This window comes from Aspergillus heteromorphus (assembly GCF_003184545.1).
Source record: "Aspergillus heteromorphus CBS 117.55 chromosome Unknown BO70scaffold_21, whole genome shotgun sequence".
NCBI lineage: Eukaryota > Fungi > Ascomycota > Eurotiomycetes > Eurotiales > Aspergillaceae > Aspergillus > Aspergillus heteromorphus.
Genome location: NW_020290426.1, coordinates 219,320 through 236,056, shown reverse-complemented (window position 1 = coordinate 236,056; position 16,737 = coordinate 219,320). Strand labels below are relative to the sequence as shown.

At 53.4% G+C, this 16,737-nt stretch overlaps 4 protein-coding genes across 4 annotated transcripts; 3 read left to right on the top strand and 1 right to left on the bottom strand.

Annotated features, from left to right (window-relative positions):
* Positions 1–7,195: 7,195 nt before the first annotated feature.
* BO70DRAFT_96986 (putative MFS monosaccharide transporter) lies at positions 7,196–9,254 on the top strand. The gene is made up of 4 exons (XM_025548889.1): positions 7,196–7,425; positions 7,481–7,588; positions 7,647–8,187; positions 8,243–9,254. The coding sequence occupies exons 1-4, from the start codon at positions 7,332–7,334 to the stop codon at positions 9,093–9,095; spliced, it is 1,596 nt and encodes a 531-aa protein (XP_025397399.1). The 5' UTR covers positions 7,196–7,331; the 3' UTR covers positions 9,096–9,254.
* A 198-nt stretch (positions 9,255–9,452) lies between these two features.
* On the bottom strand, positions 9,453–10,396 carry BO70DRAFT_97003 (uncharacterized protein). The gene is made up of 2 exons (XM_025548890.1): positions 9,996–10,396; positions 9,453–9,931 (listed from the first exon to the last, which is right to left on the bottom strand). The coding sequence occupies exons 1-2, from the start codon at positions 10,292–10,294 to the stop codon at positions 9,754–9,756; spliced, it is 477 nt and encodes a 158-aa protein (XP_025397398.1). The 5' UTR covers positions 10,295–10,396; the 3' UTR covers positions 9,453–9,753.
* Positions 10,397–10,907: 511 nt separating this feature from the next.
* Positions 10,908–12,043, top strand: BO70DRAFT_372670 (Rab family GTPase; the record flags this gene model as incomplete). The annotated part of the gene is made up of 2 exons (XM_025544870.1): positions 10,908–10,953; positions 11,082–12,043. 2 exons carry the CDS (start codon positions 10,908–10,910, stop codon positions 12,041–12,043), a joined length of 1,008 nt encoding a protein of 335 aa, XP_025397397.1.
* Positions 12,044–14,073: 2,030 nt separating this feature from the next.
* On the top strand, positions 14,074–15,922 carry BO70DRAFT_318780 (DUF3431 domain-containing protein). Its single transcript, XM_025540423.1, has 3 exons — positions 14,074–14,658; positions 14,743–15,312; positions 15,409–15,922. The coding sequence occupies exons 1-3, from the start codon at positions 14,276–14,278 to the stop codon at positions 15,464–15,466; spliced, it is 1,011 nt and encodes a 336-aa protein (XP_025397396.1). The 5' UTR covers positions 14,074–14,275; the 3' UTR covers positions 15,467–15,922.
* Positions 15,923–16,737: the final 815 nt, after the last annotated feature.

Sequence of the window (16,737 nt, the reverse complement as noted above, 5' to 3'; positions counted from 1 at the left end):
CCTATCTCCGCATGACGTAGAGGTTTCGGCCGGAGATGGATCTGAAGAGTACGGAGTAGTAAGTAAGTAAGTAGTACGGTAACTCTTGACGAGGTAAGTTTCCCGATGGGTTCGAGCCTCGAGGGATGCTAGGTACCGTGCTAGGCAGCACTTGCAGGGATGCGAAGCTGCTACCCCAGAAGTTTAGAGCTACGGGCAAAAAGACTCGAGGCGAGCAGCCGGTCCGTGTTCATCCTCGACGTCATATTGTCTGAGGTGGGTGGGTGGGTGGGTGTGTGTGTGTGTGCGGCATTTGTTGCGTTCGAGGACGAACGTTGGAAAGTGTGTTGTGCGTCTGGGTTTCCTGTCGCTAGACTACCACGTGTAGATGGGGTGAGGTGGCGATGATCATCTGGCCATGCGATGGATCATGGTGGTTATTGACAGCTCCAGTGAGGGGAGGAGGTGGCGAGTACCATACCGCTGGGTAGGCAGCTAGGTTGTCTGTGTGGGGGGTCGCGGCACGGCGGTTTTGAACGCACTGGTTCTGGGTTTGGATGCTGTTGAGATGCGATGTCGTGAGGGATTAGTGGGATGCGATGGGATGGGATCAGCTGGGCGAGTTCTTGATAGTTGAGCTGTTGCCGTCTTGGAGATGCCCTGCCAAGGATGCAAGGGGTGGTTTTGCCAATCAACACAGATTCACCCGTAAAGCTTAACTCAACTTGGCATGCTCGAGCTGTTCGAAGAGTATAGAGCAGTGTTGTTGTTGTCTATAGTTGGTATGTCTGTGTGGATGGCTCTGGTGGGACTTGATTGCACCCATACTGCTATCTATATATCTGTAAACCTTTTATTGAAATTTGATTCGCAATATATTTCAACACTGAGCACAATGAATGCGACCGCGGATTTTGCGTAGATTCAAGCCAAGATTTCTGTTGCTTGGCTGGTAACTGACTCTTCCCGCTGGGTGGCATATATATAACGGACACGGGTGTTGTACCACTCACTGTATTTTGCTGTACCTAAAGTACTACTTGTATCAACAAAATTTGGGATTTGTTCAAGGCAGTGAATTGTACATGAACGTTCATAGATTGGGTGCTTTTATTCTGTATAGTTATTAGTTACACACCTAGGCCACCTAATTATAGACATAACCTGGGCTCCCTCAGTCTATAGAGCCAGGTGTGGAGTCGGAACATAACAGTACGCTGCTGCTAACTCAACGAGCCAACACACCCCAACCCTCCAGACCCTGCATATGGGGAAGCGGTGCGGAGGCACGCGCAGGGACGAGGGCCACAAATTAGGGGGTTCAATTGTTGTTAGACACGGACTTGCTTGCTTTTGCCACACAAACCGACCATTGTTTAATTATTGACGGCCTCGACCTGGCTAGACCTACCCATACACACCCTGTGGCTTAAACAACCGCAAACAAGCCCCAGCATGCCGACATATTTGATCTCACAAGCTGCCTATTGCGAACTGCCGGTTTGCGAAATACCGAGCCTTCGGATTACCACAAGCAGTATCTCCGACCGGCCGAGTTCAAGGTTCATATTCATTTTACCAAGCAAGGCGCGGGGAATGCGAGACCTCACACATATTCACACACATACATAAAGTTTGACAGGACAATCTGTCTATCGATCGTATACCGATCGGTCACATGCAGCTGGGTTGGAGTCTGGAGCAGACAGAGCCGGCAGGTGTCGGCGCCCCTTGCGAGCGGAGATCAGTCATGGGCGTATCGCTATATTCTGCCAGACGGGATGGGGTGATTTTCTGTCCAAGTAAGGAACGTCACACAAGGCATGAGTAGGTAGTCTCAAATAATCGCCTGTCGATGCCAGGTGAGAGCTCCGAAGCACCATGCATATGTAGGCAGGTTTTGTACATATTCTGCATGCGGCAGCGGTGCAGCGAAGCTGTGCTACTGCCTCAGGCCGGAAGGGAAACAAAAACAGTGGCGAGGTGCAAACCAGACAAACTCCCAGCTGAGGTAACCCGCGCTGTTTGTTTACTTTGTGTACGTTTGTGCCCGCCCACGTGCGGATGATTCAGCGGCCAACAGCTTCACCTCCAAAACCCCAGATCCATGCTTCTCGTGTCAATAATTCATTTGAAAGGGGCATGATGATTGGCCATCTGCAGCATCGCGCAGCTAAGAGTGACAGCTGACCACCTGTAGCGCTGTTGAGCTGCTGGCGCCGGTCGTCTAGAACCCCCTGATCTATGGCGGCCCCCTGGACGCGGTTCTAGAACCGGTGCGCCTCTCTCAACAACAACAAGCTTGTGTCTTGCGACCTTACCTTGTTCTGCTGGCAGGCCGCATTTCAATCAATTGGAATGCTACTATTGGCAGTTTTCCGAGCGAGTCCATGCTCCCCCCGTTTTCTTTGCGGTCCTCGTGACTCCCAACTCCGAGCCCTCCGGCATCCAGACCGAGATGGCCTCCCACAATCGGCACGCCGGTGCCGAATCCACCATCGAGTATAAGAAGCATCGGTCTCCCGATGGTTCCTGCCCCTGAGTCCATGCGCTCGTGCGCAGAGGGTATAAATCTGCTGTGCTACCCCCCTTGCTGCAGGCTGTCTGTCTCTCCTGTCGATTTATTGTTGGGGGTCCAGCCTTGCTTTGTGTCACCACCAACTCACCAGACACCAACTACTCCGTACCAACAATACGATGCACATGATGATGATGATGACTAACACCACTGCCGATCGCTGTCAAGCTGCACCAACCCAGGAATCTCAACTCATCGGGAAAATTCTTTTTGTTACTTAATCGCCTGTCACCATTCCAACGTCCACCCGCTCCTCCAATGATGGCCGGCATGGCTCGGGCGACTACTGTACATTGTGGGAACGGTCGGCGTCTCGAGTCTCGGCAGCCTCGCAGGCGAGGGCACAAATTTCCGCACGGCGGGCGGGTCACATTCCAGAAGCGCAAACCTTCCGCGTCGAACCTGCCGACTCATGGTGAAGCCAAGGCCGACCCTCAACCACCCATCGGCCTCAACCTTCGGGCCGTCTGCGTCGAGAGGTTTTCAGCCTAAGGTTTCGCGCAACCAGGTCGGGTAGGAACCGAGGGTGATCCCTCATCCACGATGTCTGTTATCTGCTGTAGGTTTCGTAGAATGGCGAAGGCGGATATCCACTTGGTCACGGCAAGCCAACCCGAGAAATCCTCGTGACTCCCGTCGCCCAGTCCCTCGACGACTGTCGAGAGGTAGGTAGGTAGGTAGGTATCTAGGCACTTGGTCGTGATACCTGCAGCTAACTCGTCCCCTTCCGTCGATAGAGAGATATCTGGACTCCTGGAGCGGCGGTGACCGCATCGATGTCATCATCCTGGCGGGTTAGGCCGCGATAGTGCATCCCGAAGCAGCACTCGCACTCGCTCTCACTCTCAGATGATACCACCGCATGATCCGGCGTCACCACGCGTCGGTCGGTGCATCCTCGTTTCATTTACCCGGCCGGTCCGTTCGCACGCCGCCGGCCGGAAAATTCTCAACATTGTCGCCCGCCATTCCTATTGATTGATTGATTATTCGACCCGACTCAGACTACTACCACTCTCAGCTCGACGCAGCCAACCACACTTACTTACGCGAGTGGGCCCGACCGTTCTTCCTTTCCGGGCCCTGGATTGGTCGCCCTCAGTATCCGCCGAAATCCGGAAGCGCAGGACCAGATTCCCTCTGTTGGGTGTCCCGCAGGGGGGGGAAATTATTTCGCCGACCATCGCGACAAAGAAAGAGAGATAGGTAAATGGGACATGGGACCATGTGGGCAGAAGTCAGATTGTGTTGCCGGCTGGAGCCAATCCCCGACTGGATCAGGCACAGGAACAGTCAGCCAGCAATCTCGTCGGCCAATGGAAGTCATGGCACCCCGGCGCGGGCAGGCAAGATGACGATGTTCGGGATGTGCGCGGTCGTTTAGCCCCCGACCGCATCCACTGGATCTCCTCGAAAAGCTGGGTCTTTTCCCCACATGTGCGCCCCCCCCACCCACCCATCCATCCATCCTCCCCACCCCACTCCACCCCCACCCCACCCCGTTTCTTGCCGAAGGAAAGACTGGTCGACTTGCTCTGGTCTACTGTATACCAAGGCGTCGATGGATGAGCTTCGCGATTCTTGTCTGCCTTGGCGCTGACATGGGTGGTCAGTCACCCTCTCCATAGACGAGGAGAACGTCGGTGACGTAGATAGAGAGAGAGCTCGCCGCGCAGATGATGATGATGGTGTGTTGGACATCGCGCAGGGTCCCGGACTGAAAGTGGATGTGGCCACGATCTTGACAGGCACGTTTAGCCCTCGACCGCGAGATCCTGGGTGCATGATCTCTACCTAAGGTACTTAGGTACAGATGGGGAGGGGCCACTGGATGTCGCAGCCTGTCAGACCGGATCAGAGTTTGCTTTGTCCAGATTTACTACCTAGATCGTTTAGCAGGTGCGGTGGGACTGGATGGGATATTGAATAGTCATAGTAATAATAAAATAATAACCAACCACAACCACAACAATATATTATTATTATTATTATTATTATTATTATTATTATTATTATTTACTTCATACCATGCACTCCTTATGCACCAAACCCCGCTGCCTGCTTGGCTGCTTGTTTGCTTGGCTTGGCTGTCTCAACTCATCTCGATGACCCAGAATAGAATAGCCAGCCATGCACGCATGCATGCATGCATGTCCAGCGTCTGGCTAATCACAATGAGCCGGGATTATCTGCCAGTAACGTAACCAGAAAGACCAACAGACCTGTATTCATTATTCCCTTCCCTTTCCCGACATGGCCAGTAGGTAGGTAGGTAGGTAGGTAGTGGATCGCCGTCGGATCTCATTGGACATGGCACATACCGTAAGTACGTCGGGACTCGTTCATTCTTACCTTATTTATCCCGTTGGGTGATAATGTAAGTGATTAAGTACTCCGTACCGGTCGAACAAAAAAGAAATTACTTTTTCCGGCGGCGGCTTTGATCGTCGATTGGATTGGATTGGATTGGATTGGTTTCCTTCCCGACTCGCATTGGGCCATCCCGGCGCGGCGCCCGCTAAACCGACCCAAGAGGACGCGGAGAGAATGATATTAAAAATTACCATGTGTGGTATAGTCAGAAATAGGAGGGGGGGGGGGGGAAACGGGGGGGGTACTGACTAACCCTCTAAGTACTAACTAACTTAACTACGTGGTAGTCTAGTACTAGAGTAGAAAAGAAAAGAAAGAACGGGGACCTGGAGATATCTACCTAGGTACTCCGTACTCCGTACTCCGTACTCTCCTCAACAACCAAGAAAGACAACAGTAAGTAAAGTAGTAGTAGATAGGTCTTTCTGTGGGGATCGAAGCCGGGGCCAGTCACTCACCCACCACCGAATCAGCATCCATCCCCTCCCTCCACGAAAATCCTCCATCGCCAAATGCGGCCCCGGGCTAAGCCTTTTCCGGCCCATACCTACCGAAGTACCTGCCTACCGTAAATTCCCTTTACTGTTTTATGTACCATTATTTGGATTTTTTTTTATTTTATTTTCATTTTAATTGGGATGGGGGGGGGGGGGGGGGGGGCTTCTCGTGGATATCATTATTAACCCAATATTGCCATTGGAGCAAATATTGCCTGTCTTGCCTTGCAGGATGCGACGCTAGGCGTGATGCAGTTCAGCGCAGCGCAGCGCAGTCGGGAAATCCTGACGCGGCTTCCCGAACCACGGCCGAGTTTTGAACGGACGGACGGACTGGCTGGCTGACTGACTGACTGACTGATTGACTGCGTTGGATTCAGCCCGTGTCTGAGTGAGTGAGTCTGAGGGGATGAGGGGAGGGACCGGGACGGAAGGAAGGAAGGGAGGGAGGGGAGAGAGGGACGGGGGGGGGGCAAGTGATGTTGCTGAGGAATCAACCCCGTATTTCGGATTTCTGTTAATCACGGGGCAAGCGGTGTGAGGTGGAGGTGGTAGATACCATGGGCGGCTCAAATTCTGGAATTACAATGGCGCCCGCATTCAGGCTTTGTTGTGACTTGCGACTTGCGGCGTAGCGAGTTGAGTCCCTAATTACTCCGTAGTACGGAGTAGTTAGTTAGTTAGTAGCGATTATTCAGCCTCGAGAGCTGAGCGTTCCCCGTGGGATGGATGGATGTCGACTCGCCAGAGTTTCCGGGTCGGGAGAAAGGTCCACGAAAAAGGCAGGTCAGCCCTGTGCGGCCAGGTCCACGTTGAGGTCCACTGCTGTCGCAACGATTGGTCATTGCGCGGGCTTATCAGCTGTGATAGGCTCGTTGTTGGGGGAGGGCCAGGGCACAACCGAGTCAAAGGTGGAGCTGCACGGTGTGCTCGGGTTGGTGGAGGACGGGGAGCAGAAGGAGGGAGAGATGGGGTTAGCGCTGAGGCCAGTGGAAGCCACTGACGCGAATTTGGGCTAGTTGATACTACCGGATACTGGTAAGTGGCAGACTAGAGCGATGGACGAAGTTCGGAGCAACGTCAGAGGGGAATGGTCAAGGTGTGATCCCGAATCCTGCGGGCGTGATTGAAGTTGGGGGAAACTGGGGGAGATTGAGGCAGAAGGTGTCGGGGAGACTGGAGAGAGGGCATGCATGTCCAATGGGAGGCCTCAGGGGCCGAGCCGAGTGTTAGGCTGTCTGGACTCTGTCTGGAGTTGTTCTGTTTGGCTCTCCCCTTTTTTTGGTTTTAATTTTTTTTTATTTGTTCTTCTTTTTTATGATTTATTATTTTTTCCCTTTCTCTTTTTCGATTTAATCTCTTTAGGCGACATCCAGACGGCCTGCGTGATGTCATTGCTTATTGCTCGCCCACAGTGGGCCGCGGGCCTGCGCCAAAAAGATGCTTAACCCAGCGTTATTGATGCATCCGGTCCCCTGCTCCACAAAACAAACAATGGTACGGGTCACAGCCAGCGCTGCTAAACTCGGTGGAGCCTCCCCATCCACCCATCCCATCCTCAATCCACTCACTGGCATCAGTAGTCCAGTAGTCCGGCAGGCAGGCAGGCAGTCAATTCAGTTCGGGGGATAAGAGATTGTCGGCCATCATGCATGCTGCCACACCCGACAGGCGGGCGTCCTGGAGAAGTAGATAATCCCCCTTCCTCCCCATCTTCTCCGCGTCTCTTCTGTCTTGTTTTCTCTCTATCACATCCCTCCTTCTCCTTTTGAACCACCCCATCAGGAGTCCTCCGGAGAAGAGAGCGAATCGACTTGGTTGTTTGATCCGCTCTTCCCTTTTACATCTTCCATATACATTCATCTCCTTCCTCTCCCCATTGCCAGCACAGTCCATCATCCAACATGGCGCCGACCTACGCGGGCATGTCAGGCAGGAAACTGTCCCTGGCAATCACCACCATTGCCACGATGGGTTTCCTCCTCTTCGGTTATGACCGTGGGTGCCTCCGTCCCCGGGATGCCTCTCCCCTGCCATGCTAATCTGTCCACAGAGGGTGTCATGTCCGGTATCATCAGTGACAAGTACTTCGAGGATCTCTACACCGCCACCAAGGGCAATGCCACCATGCAAGCTCTGGTCACTTCCGTGTATGAATTAGGTGCGTGCAACATCCAGCTGATCACCTGTCTCTCTTTTGCTGACCCGTGCGCCCTTAGGTTGTTTGTTCGGTGCCATGTTCGCGCTGTTCTTCGGCGACATGACCGGCCGCAGATGGATGATCTTCTCCGGTGCCATCGTCATGATCGTCGGTGTCACCATCCAGGTCACCTCCATGGCAGGCCACATCCCCCTCCTGCAGTTCTTCATTGGCCGTGTCATCACCGGTATCGGCAACGGCATGAACACCTCGACCATCCCCACCTACCAGGCTGAATGCTCCAAGACCGAGAACCGTGGTCTGCTGATCTGTATCGAGGGCGGTATCATCGCCATCGGAACAGCGATTGCTTACTGGATCGACTACGGCGCCCACTTCGGTAACCGCGACCTTGTCTGGCGTCTCCCCATCGCCTTCCAGATCTTCTTCGGTCTTATCCTTATCTTCGGCATGTGGTTCCTCCCCGACTCCCCTCGCTACCTGATCTCCCGGGACCGTATCCAGGAGGGAGAGTACGTGCTTGCCGCCCTGGGTGGCTGGGAAATCGACTCCCACGACACTCAGCTCCAGAAGCAGCTGGTCATCGACTCTATCAGAGCGTGAGTGCATGCGGCCCATTTTCTCGCGATAGGTCATGGTGCTAACAAGTCACAGTTCCAACGCTGCCGGCAAGGATATCGGATACCGCGATCTGTTCACCGGTGGCCGCTCCCAGCACTTCCGTCGTATGCTTGTCGGTTCCTCGGCGCAGATCTTCCAGCAACTGGGTGGATGTAACGCGGTTATCTACTACCTTCCCGTCCTGCTCGAGGACTCCCTCGGCGAGACTGAGGACTTCGCCCTGCTGATCGGTGGTATCAACATGATTGTCTACGCCATTTTCGCGACCTTCTCGTGGTTCTTCATTGAGCGGATCGGTCGCCGTAAGCTCTTCCTGGGCGGTTCTTTCCTGCAGTGCATTGCGATGGTGATCACTTTCGGCTGTCTGATCCCGGGCAACGAGGAGACCTCGAAGGGTGCGGTGTTCGGTCTGTTCCTGTACATGGCTGCTTTCGGAGCCACTTGGTTGCCTCTGCCCTGGCTGTACCCTGCTGAGCTGTCCCCGATCAAGACCCGTGCCAAGGCCAACGCCCTGTCGACCTGCTCTAACTGGCTGTTCAACTTCTTCATTGTTATGATCACCCCCGTCATGGTCTCCCACATCGGCTGGGGTACCTACCTGTTCTTCGCGGTGCTCAACGCCCTGTTCATTCCCATCATCTACCTGTTCTACCCCGAGACCGCCAACCGCAGTCTGGAGGAGATCGACATCATCTTCGCGAAGGGCTACACCGAGAACATCAGCTACGTGCGCGCCGCCTTCGACCTCCCCCGCCTTACCGACGACGAAGTCGAGCAAAAGGCCCTGGAATACGGCTTCAGCGGCACCGCCAACGACGTCGAGGAGGGCAAGGCCACCGCTGCCGAGATCTCCGGCGACAACAGCCCCGGCAACCAGTCCGAGTAGACTGCCAGCCTTCAAAATTTCATGACCAACAAAAAAATCGCATGTTGCATGTCGCATGATTTGCGCTGCCCCCCCGGTCGGCAACGACAGGGTGTCAGCCTTATGTCCTCTGTTTTTGTTTCTTATTTCTTTTTACATCCTTTCCTTCTGTCGATATTTTGGACTGGAGCCATGCCATGCCGATAGGCTGAGTTTGAGTTTGCATCCGAGCTTGATACCATCGTCATCGTCATCGTCATTGTTCCGTGCTGCATGATCTGCGGCTGTTGGATAGAAAGATTCCCCCCAATTTGCTTTTAGTTGTTTTTTACTGTCTTTTCACGCGACTACCCCCGAATGTGCTTGGAACCCGACAGGGACCGCACATCGATTGTTTGTCTGTCTGTCTGTCTGTCTGTCTTGTCTGTCTTGCCGAGAGGCGAGCTTGTGTATATTTGCGACGGCCGTGATGGTTAGAGCGGTTGGTACCGGATCTGGTTCTGGTACCTTTACCCACGAGACTGGATAGATTATGATATGTGTTTTTGTCTCAATTATTCCTTGATTGTAGATGTAAAAGTAGAGGAGATCGAGAGTTGTTGGCGATGGCTGATTGTCAGATGATGCAGCCAACACCCCGACTCGACCACCGATCCAGGTGTTTGGACAGAAATCATGCCTACCCGTTAGGTGGTTTTCGTTTTGTCTCATTTGGTAGAGTATGTACGGAGTATAGACGGTAGACAGACACGAGGGTGTCGCCGTAGTGGAACGGAACCGGAACGGAACCTGTGGCCCGAGTTGACGGTCGCTGATCACAGATCCAGACAAGGCTGGAGCACGGTCTATCTATGTATCTATACATAGGTCATAGGTAGATAGACTTGGTTGGTATCCAAGTAGTTAGTGAGTGGTACGTACCGTCCAGCGGCCTGTGCCACAACAGCCCGGACGGACCCTGAATTAGACGCTGCTGCGGCTGACAGAAGAAACCTGCAAGTCTGCAAGTCTGCGCTGCAATGCGTTCTGCAGGCCGATCTTGGGTGAACGTATGGAGTCCGTCGTAGCATATCTACTTCCTTCCTGTGTGTGTGTGTGTGTGTGTGTGTGTTGTGTACTGTGTTGTAGTCGACTTGACTTGACCGTACCATGGAGTTGAATGGGATCCAGATTGAAGATTCCAGCCTCCTCTTCGGGCCCTTCGGCCCCCCCACCCACATCCACTCACGCACTCATTGGCCGCGTCCAGGGCGAAGAAGCCAGCCACGCAAGGGGGGTCAGGATTAATAATTCCGAGAATTTGGATGACAACAACACGAGGAGGGCGGCGCTGTCAATGGTCGATGGGGGAGAGGATGGTGGAAGACAAGATGTGAGGATGAGACATTCGCACACCTGATCTGATCGGGGGAGAGAGATGGATGGATGGATGGAGGGAGGGATGGATCGGGTGATGTGCCCTGCCCTGCCCTGCCCTGCCCTGCCCCAGTCGAATCCAGCCAGCCAGCCAGGTTCGATCGAATCGAATCGATGACATGGCCGATCGCATGGAAGGCTGGTGGAAGTTGGAAGTTGGAAGGAGTTGAGTTGAGCCTCCGCCCTGTCTTCCCTGTCTTTTCTTTCATCAGCCACTTTCCTGACACACTCTTTCTCCCTTTATTCCCACTCACTTCCCACTCTTCCCACTTCGCTCCCACATTCCCTTCCCCCTTTGTTCCTCTCCTCCGCCATCTTCCAACACGTCTTCCTACCATCGCATCTCCTCCCGCTGGTTCTGGATCGGATCATGCAAATCCAGTTCTCCGCGTACCCCGCCTTTCCCTCGACCCCGCCATGAGCTCCTCCCTCGAGGCTAAGATCGTTGTGCTCGGCGCACAAGGTGAGTCCAACTTCCTCCCTCCCTCCCTCCCTCCCTAATCCTCCCCATCCCATCTCTTCCCCCCCCCCTCAACCCAACCCAAGCCAACCAACCCCCCCCACTAACCTCCAATCTCAAAAAAACCAAAGGAGTCGGCAAAACCTCCCTCGTAGACCGCTACGTGAAAAACGATTTCTCCCCCTCAACCACCTCCTCGACGGTGGGCGCATCCTTCGTGACGAAACGCGTCCTCGACAGTGCCTCCGACACCATCGTGCGCCTGCAAATCTGGGACACCGCCGGCCAGGAGCGCTTCCGGAGTATCTCGCGGCTTTACTACCGCGGCGCGAACGCCTGTCTGCTGTGCTACGACATCACCTCCGAACAAAGCTTCCAGGAGATGACGGGCTGGCTGGCCGAACTGAAACGCAACCTGGTGGACGGCGATGACGATCCCATTGTGATCCATGTCGTCGGCACGAAGACCGATATCGTGACGCTGGATCCGGGCAGGAGGAGGGTGCCGTTTGAGAGGACCATCGCGTATGTTGCCGATCAGCTGTATCCGACGCGCGCGTCGACGCCGCCGGTTACCGCGGGTTTGGTGGTGCCGGGGTCGGGGTTTGGGGGTGGTGGTGGAGGGGCGTTTGGCGTTGGGGGCCAGACGAGTGCGAGTACGCTTACTGGGGGTGCTGGTGGTGGTGGGTGTGGTGGTGGGACGGATAGTAAACGGAGTAGTGCGTTCTGGGGACAGGATATTGGGTGGGACTGCTGTCATGAGATCAGTGCGAAGGATGGCGAGGGCATCGAGGAGGTGTTCCGTGTGATTACGAGGAAGCTGGTCGAGCAGCAGCGGAATCGGAGGGATGCGGCGGCTGCCGCCGCGGGGAGCTCGTCGCAGAGGTCGTCGACGGTCTTTGACGGCGGACTGGTGGTCGGGACGCCCGGTGGAGGGGAGGGGGGTGCTGGTGGTGCTGGCGGCAGCTTTCGACTTGGGTATGGCGATAAGAGGCGCAGTTGGCTGGGGTTTCCGCCGAGTAGTAGTGTCGGGGATGAGATTGAGGATGCGTTGGTGGAGGGAAGGGGGAAGAGGAGGGGAGGGTGTTGTTGATTCTGATTTTGACTCTGTTGTCTGTCCATTATTATGATGATGATGATGAGGTTATGACTGCATGGGGATGGTTGGCGTTTGGGTTGTCTGGTTCTGTCTTTGAGTGATGATGATGATGATGATGCTTGATGCCTGTTTGTTTATTGGTTTGGTTTTGAAGTCGCGCTTTACTTGCATGGCTGTCTGGGATGTTGCAGCGAGGGCTGAGCATCATTGGTTTTGGTGGTGTGCTGGTTTGTTGATTTGGCTTGGCTCTGCAGGTGCAGGCACCTTGTGAACAGCCATGTTGTTGATTTGGAGTGTTCGAGTGATTTAATTTTGTATGGGATAGTTCTCTGTGTTTGTTGTTGAATACGTCTGGAAACAATGCTCATACTTGATTTGCGTTTGTCTCCTAGAGTTGGTCTGCAATACACGGTATACGGTATATAGACTGCAATGTCAATCCGACCCATCCATCCAATTGGACTAGTCCAAATACAGCACATTACATTTGAAAAGAACACTAACCTGTTAAATCGACAGCCCGGAGACAGATAAGTAGATGGATAGATACTATTAGATAGACAGCCCGCCAGCCGTCATTGTTTCAGCCATGCAGGTTGACTCCGGGACGGACGAATAGATCGATCGGCGGTGATCCGGTGGGGAGGGGGGAGGATGTGATTGATGGATGTTCTGTTTCTTCACCTGATGCTAAGGTACTCCTCACTTAGCACGGAGTAACTACTCCTCACTACTTTAAATTATGTTACCCTTAAGATAGGAGTTAATTCTACAAACCCCCCTAATCACTCCCTAACGCCATCGCATCTAAAACTCCGTCAGCACCACCCACCAGGCAGGCAGGTAGCCGGTTTGTACCATAGGCCAGTAAATATTGCAATGCACTATGTATGTGTCTGTAAATACCAATAATACAGCAGTTGGGACAGCCCTGGCAGTGGATACCTCAGCCGGGCATGGATGGCCTCGGGCGTAAGGTTACCTGCCGTATTCAGGGTTCTCCCGAGGCGGCCAGGCGGCCACTCACTGCCCCGGCCATGGTGGGACGGTTTGAGATAGACTCGGTGGCGGTGGGTCGGATTCCGATCGGAAGCCTCGTCCTTTTTTCTTTTTTCTTGCTCTGACTGATGACTGACGGCGGTTGACACTGACACTGACAGAATTGTAGGTGAAGTAGATAGATAGGTGATGATGTGATTGATTTTTATTGAAGACAGTGACCGTCGGTGCTTGTGGTTGGTGGTTGATTTCTTCACGGGGAAACTAGTCCTGCATATGTAACCACTAGATACCACTACTACTTGATTAACATTGAGTAGTGAAGACTGACTGACTGTCTGGACCCTGGCAATTAACATAACATGGCTTTTAATTTCTGGATCCAAGTGTGAGTGAGTCTGAGTCTGTTACACAACTCCGTCCGCAGTCGAGATTATGTCTCGCTCTCACACACTCACTCACTCTGGCTCAATTTTCTTTCTTGGGATCGGCAGGCGGAACCAACAAACCAACGCCGACCCCCGACCGCATGTGAGGGGCCGAATCAGGGACTGACCGACCATACTCCGTACAATCCCACCCATTCCATTTGTAAGACGTCCGTATCATTCAGGGGAGGGAAAAGAAAGCGAAATGAATCCCTCATCCACGGTCCCTCGGAGCAGTCTAGAGAGGCCCGGCTCCTGCCCGACCGGCTATTTATACTTGTCTCACACAGATGGGATTTAATTTCGTATCCGAGGATTGCTAGTAGAAGAATAGATAGCATAAATACCCGACCTAAGTCTGGATAGCCCAGGCTGCCATGTTACTACTATAATTTTTTGCCAGGTAATACGAGTACGGTATACGGTATGGTATGGTGAAATCCCTGCTGATCCCGCAACCCACCAATCTGCGCCAAGCAGCCAGCGGTGATAAGCCTTTGTGTTTTTCCTGAGCTGCTTAGGTTCTAATTATTGTAGGTAATTACTGCTTGCTGGCAACTCTGGCTGTGTACCTGGCTCGGTCCCAGTAACCGTTGGGCTAATTTAACCCCGAGTCAGTACCGGAGCTGCTGCTACTTTCTCCTCCCTCGGATCTTTCTTCCCACGTTGCCTGTTCCAACTTCCTTCCCCCTTCTTCCTCTTCTTCCCCCCCTCCGTCTCCTTCTCCTCCCTTTCTCTCCCTCTCACATTCCCATGGTCTAATCTCGCCTGGCTCCTTCACGCCCAGGCACGTTATGAGATGAGACTATCCTACCGCGTGGGTGCTGCCGCACTCATCATCTTCGCCATCATCCTCATCAAACGCCATCTCGACCTCATCCAGGACGATGCGCAAGTCCAGTCCGGCTGGCACTTCGGCTCCTTCACCGGCGAGTCCTCCGACAGCTCCAGCAGCAGCAGCAACGGCAACACCGACACCGCCTCCACGAAACCCAAGTCGAAACCGAAGCTGACCGGCGACAAGACCCCCGACGACTACGTCAATGGCAACCAGAAAGACGATGCGCTCGCCTCCCGCCCCGTCTACGAAACCACCCCCATCATCGTTCCCAATGACCGGGTCATTGTCATGGCGAAACTCGCCTCCGAGGACACGAGCTGGGTGAGCAGCGACTTGAACGAGTACGTGCTACCCCGACCCCTGCTTGAACCACACCCCCTGCAAAAATGGATTCGGAATTGGAATAGCAATTGACAAGGAACCAGATGGCGCAACGTCATCTACACGGTCGACGACCAAACCGCCTCCCGCCATACCCCCAAGAACAAGGGCCGCGAGTCCCTCGCCTACCTCCAATACATCGTCGACCACTACCACGACCTCCCGTCCACGCTCATCTTCCTCCACAGCCACAAGGACGGCTGGCCCGGCGCCTGGCACACCGACACCATGGCCTACAGCAACGTCGACAGCATTCGCGCCCTGCAGACCGACTTCGTCCAGCAGAACGGCTATGCCAACCTCCGCTGCCAGCAGACCCCCGGCTGTCCCGAGGAGATTCGTCCCTTCCGCGAGCCGGCCCAGTCCGGCAAGACCACCGAGAGCGTCTACGCCCAGGCGTGGGTCGAGCTGTTCAACAACACCGATGTCCCCGAGGTGGTCGCCGTCGCGTGCTGCTCGCAGTTTGCTGTCTCCAAGGCCCAGGTCCTGCAGCGCCCGCTGGAGGATTATCAGCGCTATTATGATTGGGTCTTGAATAACCGTCTGTCCGATGATTTGACCGCCCATGTTATGGAGTATACCTGGCATATTATTTTCGGGCAGGACCCTGTTTAGTAAGCCCCATCCCCTCCTTTCCTCCCTCTCTCCACCCCTCTCCCAATTTTCTTCTACCAACACCGGTTGCATGAGATGAATACTAACGGAAATAGCTGCCCCGATGCCTACCAATGCTACTCCGACGTCTACGGAAACCCCTACTTCTGGTGATGGTGACGCGACGGTGACGGTGCTTGATTCGCGATTGTGATCGCGATGCGTGATTCGGCTATTTGTACAGAATACCCCCGGTGATTGAATGATTTACTCATCTCATCATTTCTCCATTGATTACTTATTTCTTCATCTTCCTGGCTCTCTTACTTTTCTTGGCCATCTATCTACCTATCCTTCTATCACACTCTCCCTTCTCCTTCCGCCTCCTCTCCTCTTCCTCTTCATCTTACTCCTGCACCCCCTTTTTTCCCCTTCCCTCTTTTTTCTCTCCCATTTCACTTTTACTCTTACTTATCTACTTCTACACTCGTCATCTCTGTCCGCACCTGACGACAACTCACGTACGTATTTCAGCTGCTTCTGTTTTGTGGCGTTCTTTGTATATGACTGGTTTTTCTTTCTTTGGGTTGGTTAAAAGTCGTGGTAGAAATGAAATATATTGAACCATCTTTACTTTCTCTTCCTTTTCTGTTTCTTGGGGGGTTGTTTCGAGGGAGGGGAAGGAGGGGAAAGAGGGGGTTGGGGGTTGGGGATGGGGATGTTGGTTGCACGGACATAGGATTGGAAGGTGGATGGACATTGGATGAATGCCAAGATACCCGTGTGCTGGGTGGGTGTGTGGGTATTTGTTTCGGTTTGGATTGGTACGGAGTACGTAGATCAGGGATGATCGTTCGTGATCATGATCATGATCGGATGGTGATCTGTAGATATAGCGTACCGTAGATGTACTGCCGGAGGGGGGGGAGGGGGTGGTCATGTGATTTACCACCATACTATAATGGATCTAGTTGGTTGGGTCGTGTTGGGTTGGGCTAGGTGGGTTGCTTTTGTTCAACTTACAATATGACATAACAATATGAATAAGAAATAAGAAACAGTGATAGTAGTGGTAGGTAGGTAGGTAGGTAGGTACTTTTGTCAGACGGACTGTTATATTACTTATTGACTGATTGGGGATTGGGGATTGGGGCTTGGTAATATCTGCACTGCACTGTATATGTACCTACCTACCTACCTAGGTACTTTTCTATGTAGTATTTCCTAAACTAGTCGCTCAGTCAGTCTTGGAGTAGACACGCCGGGACTGGCTACTTCCTGTCATTGTGGCATCACAACACATTACCACTTAATACCCCCCCCCCCCAACCACCCCCGCGCTCCGGCTCAACACCTGTTCAACTGCCTACCTACTAACCTACTACTTAGGTAGGGAGAATGAACAAATTACAGAAACCAAAGTAGACAGACCCAAGTAAGGCGAA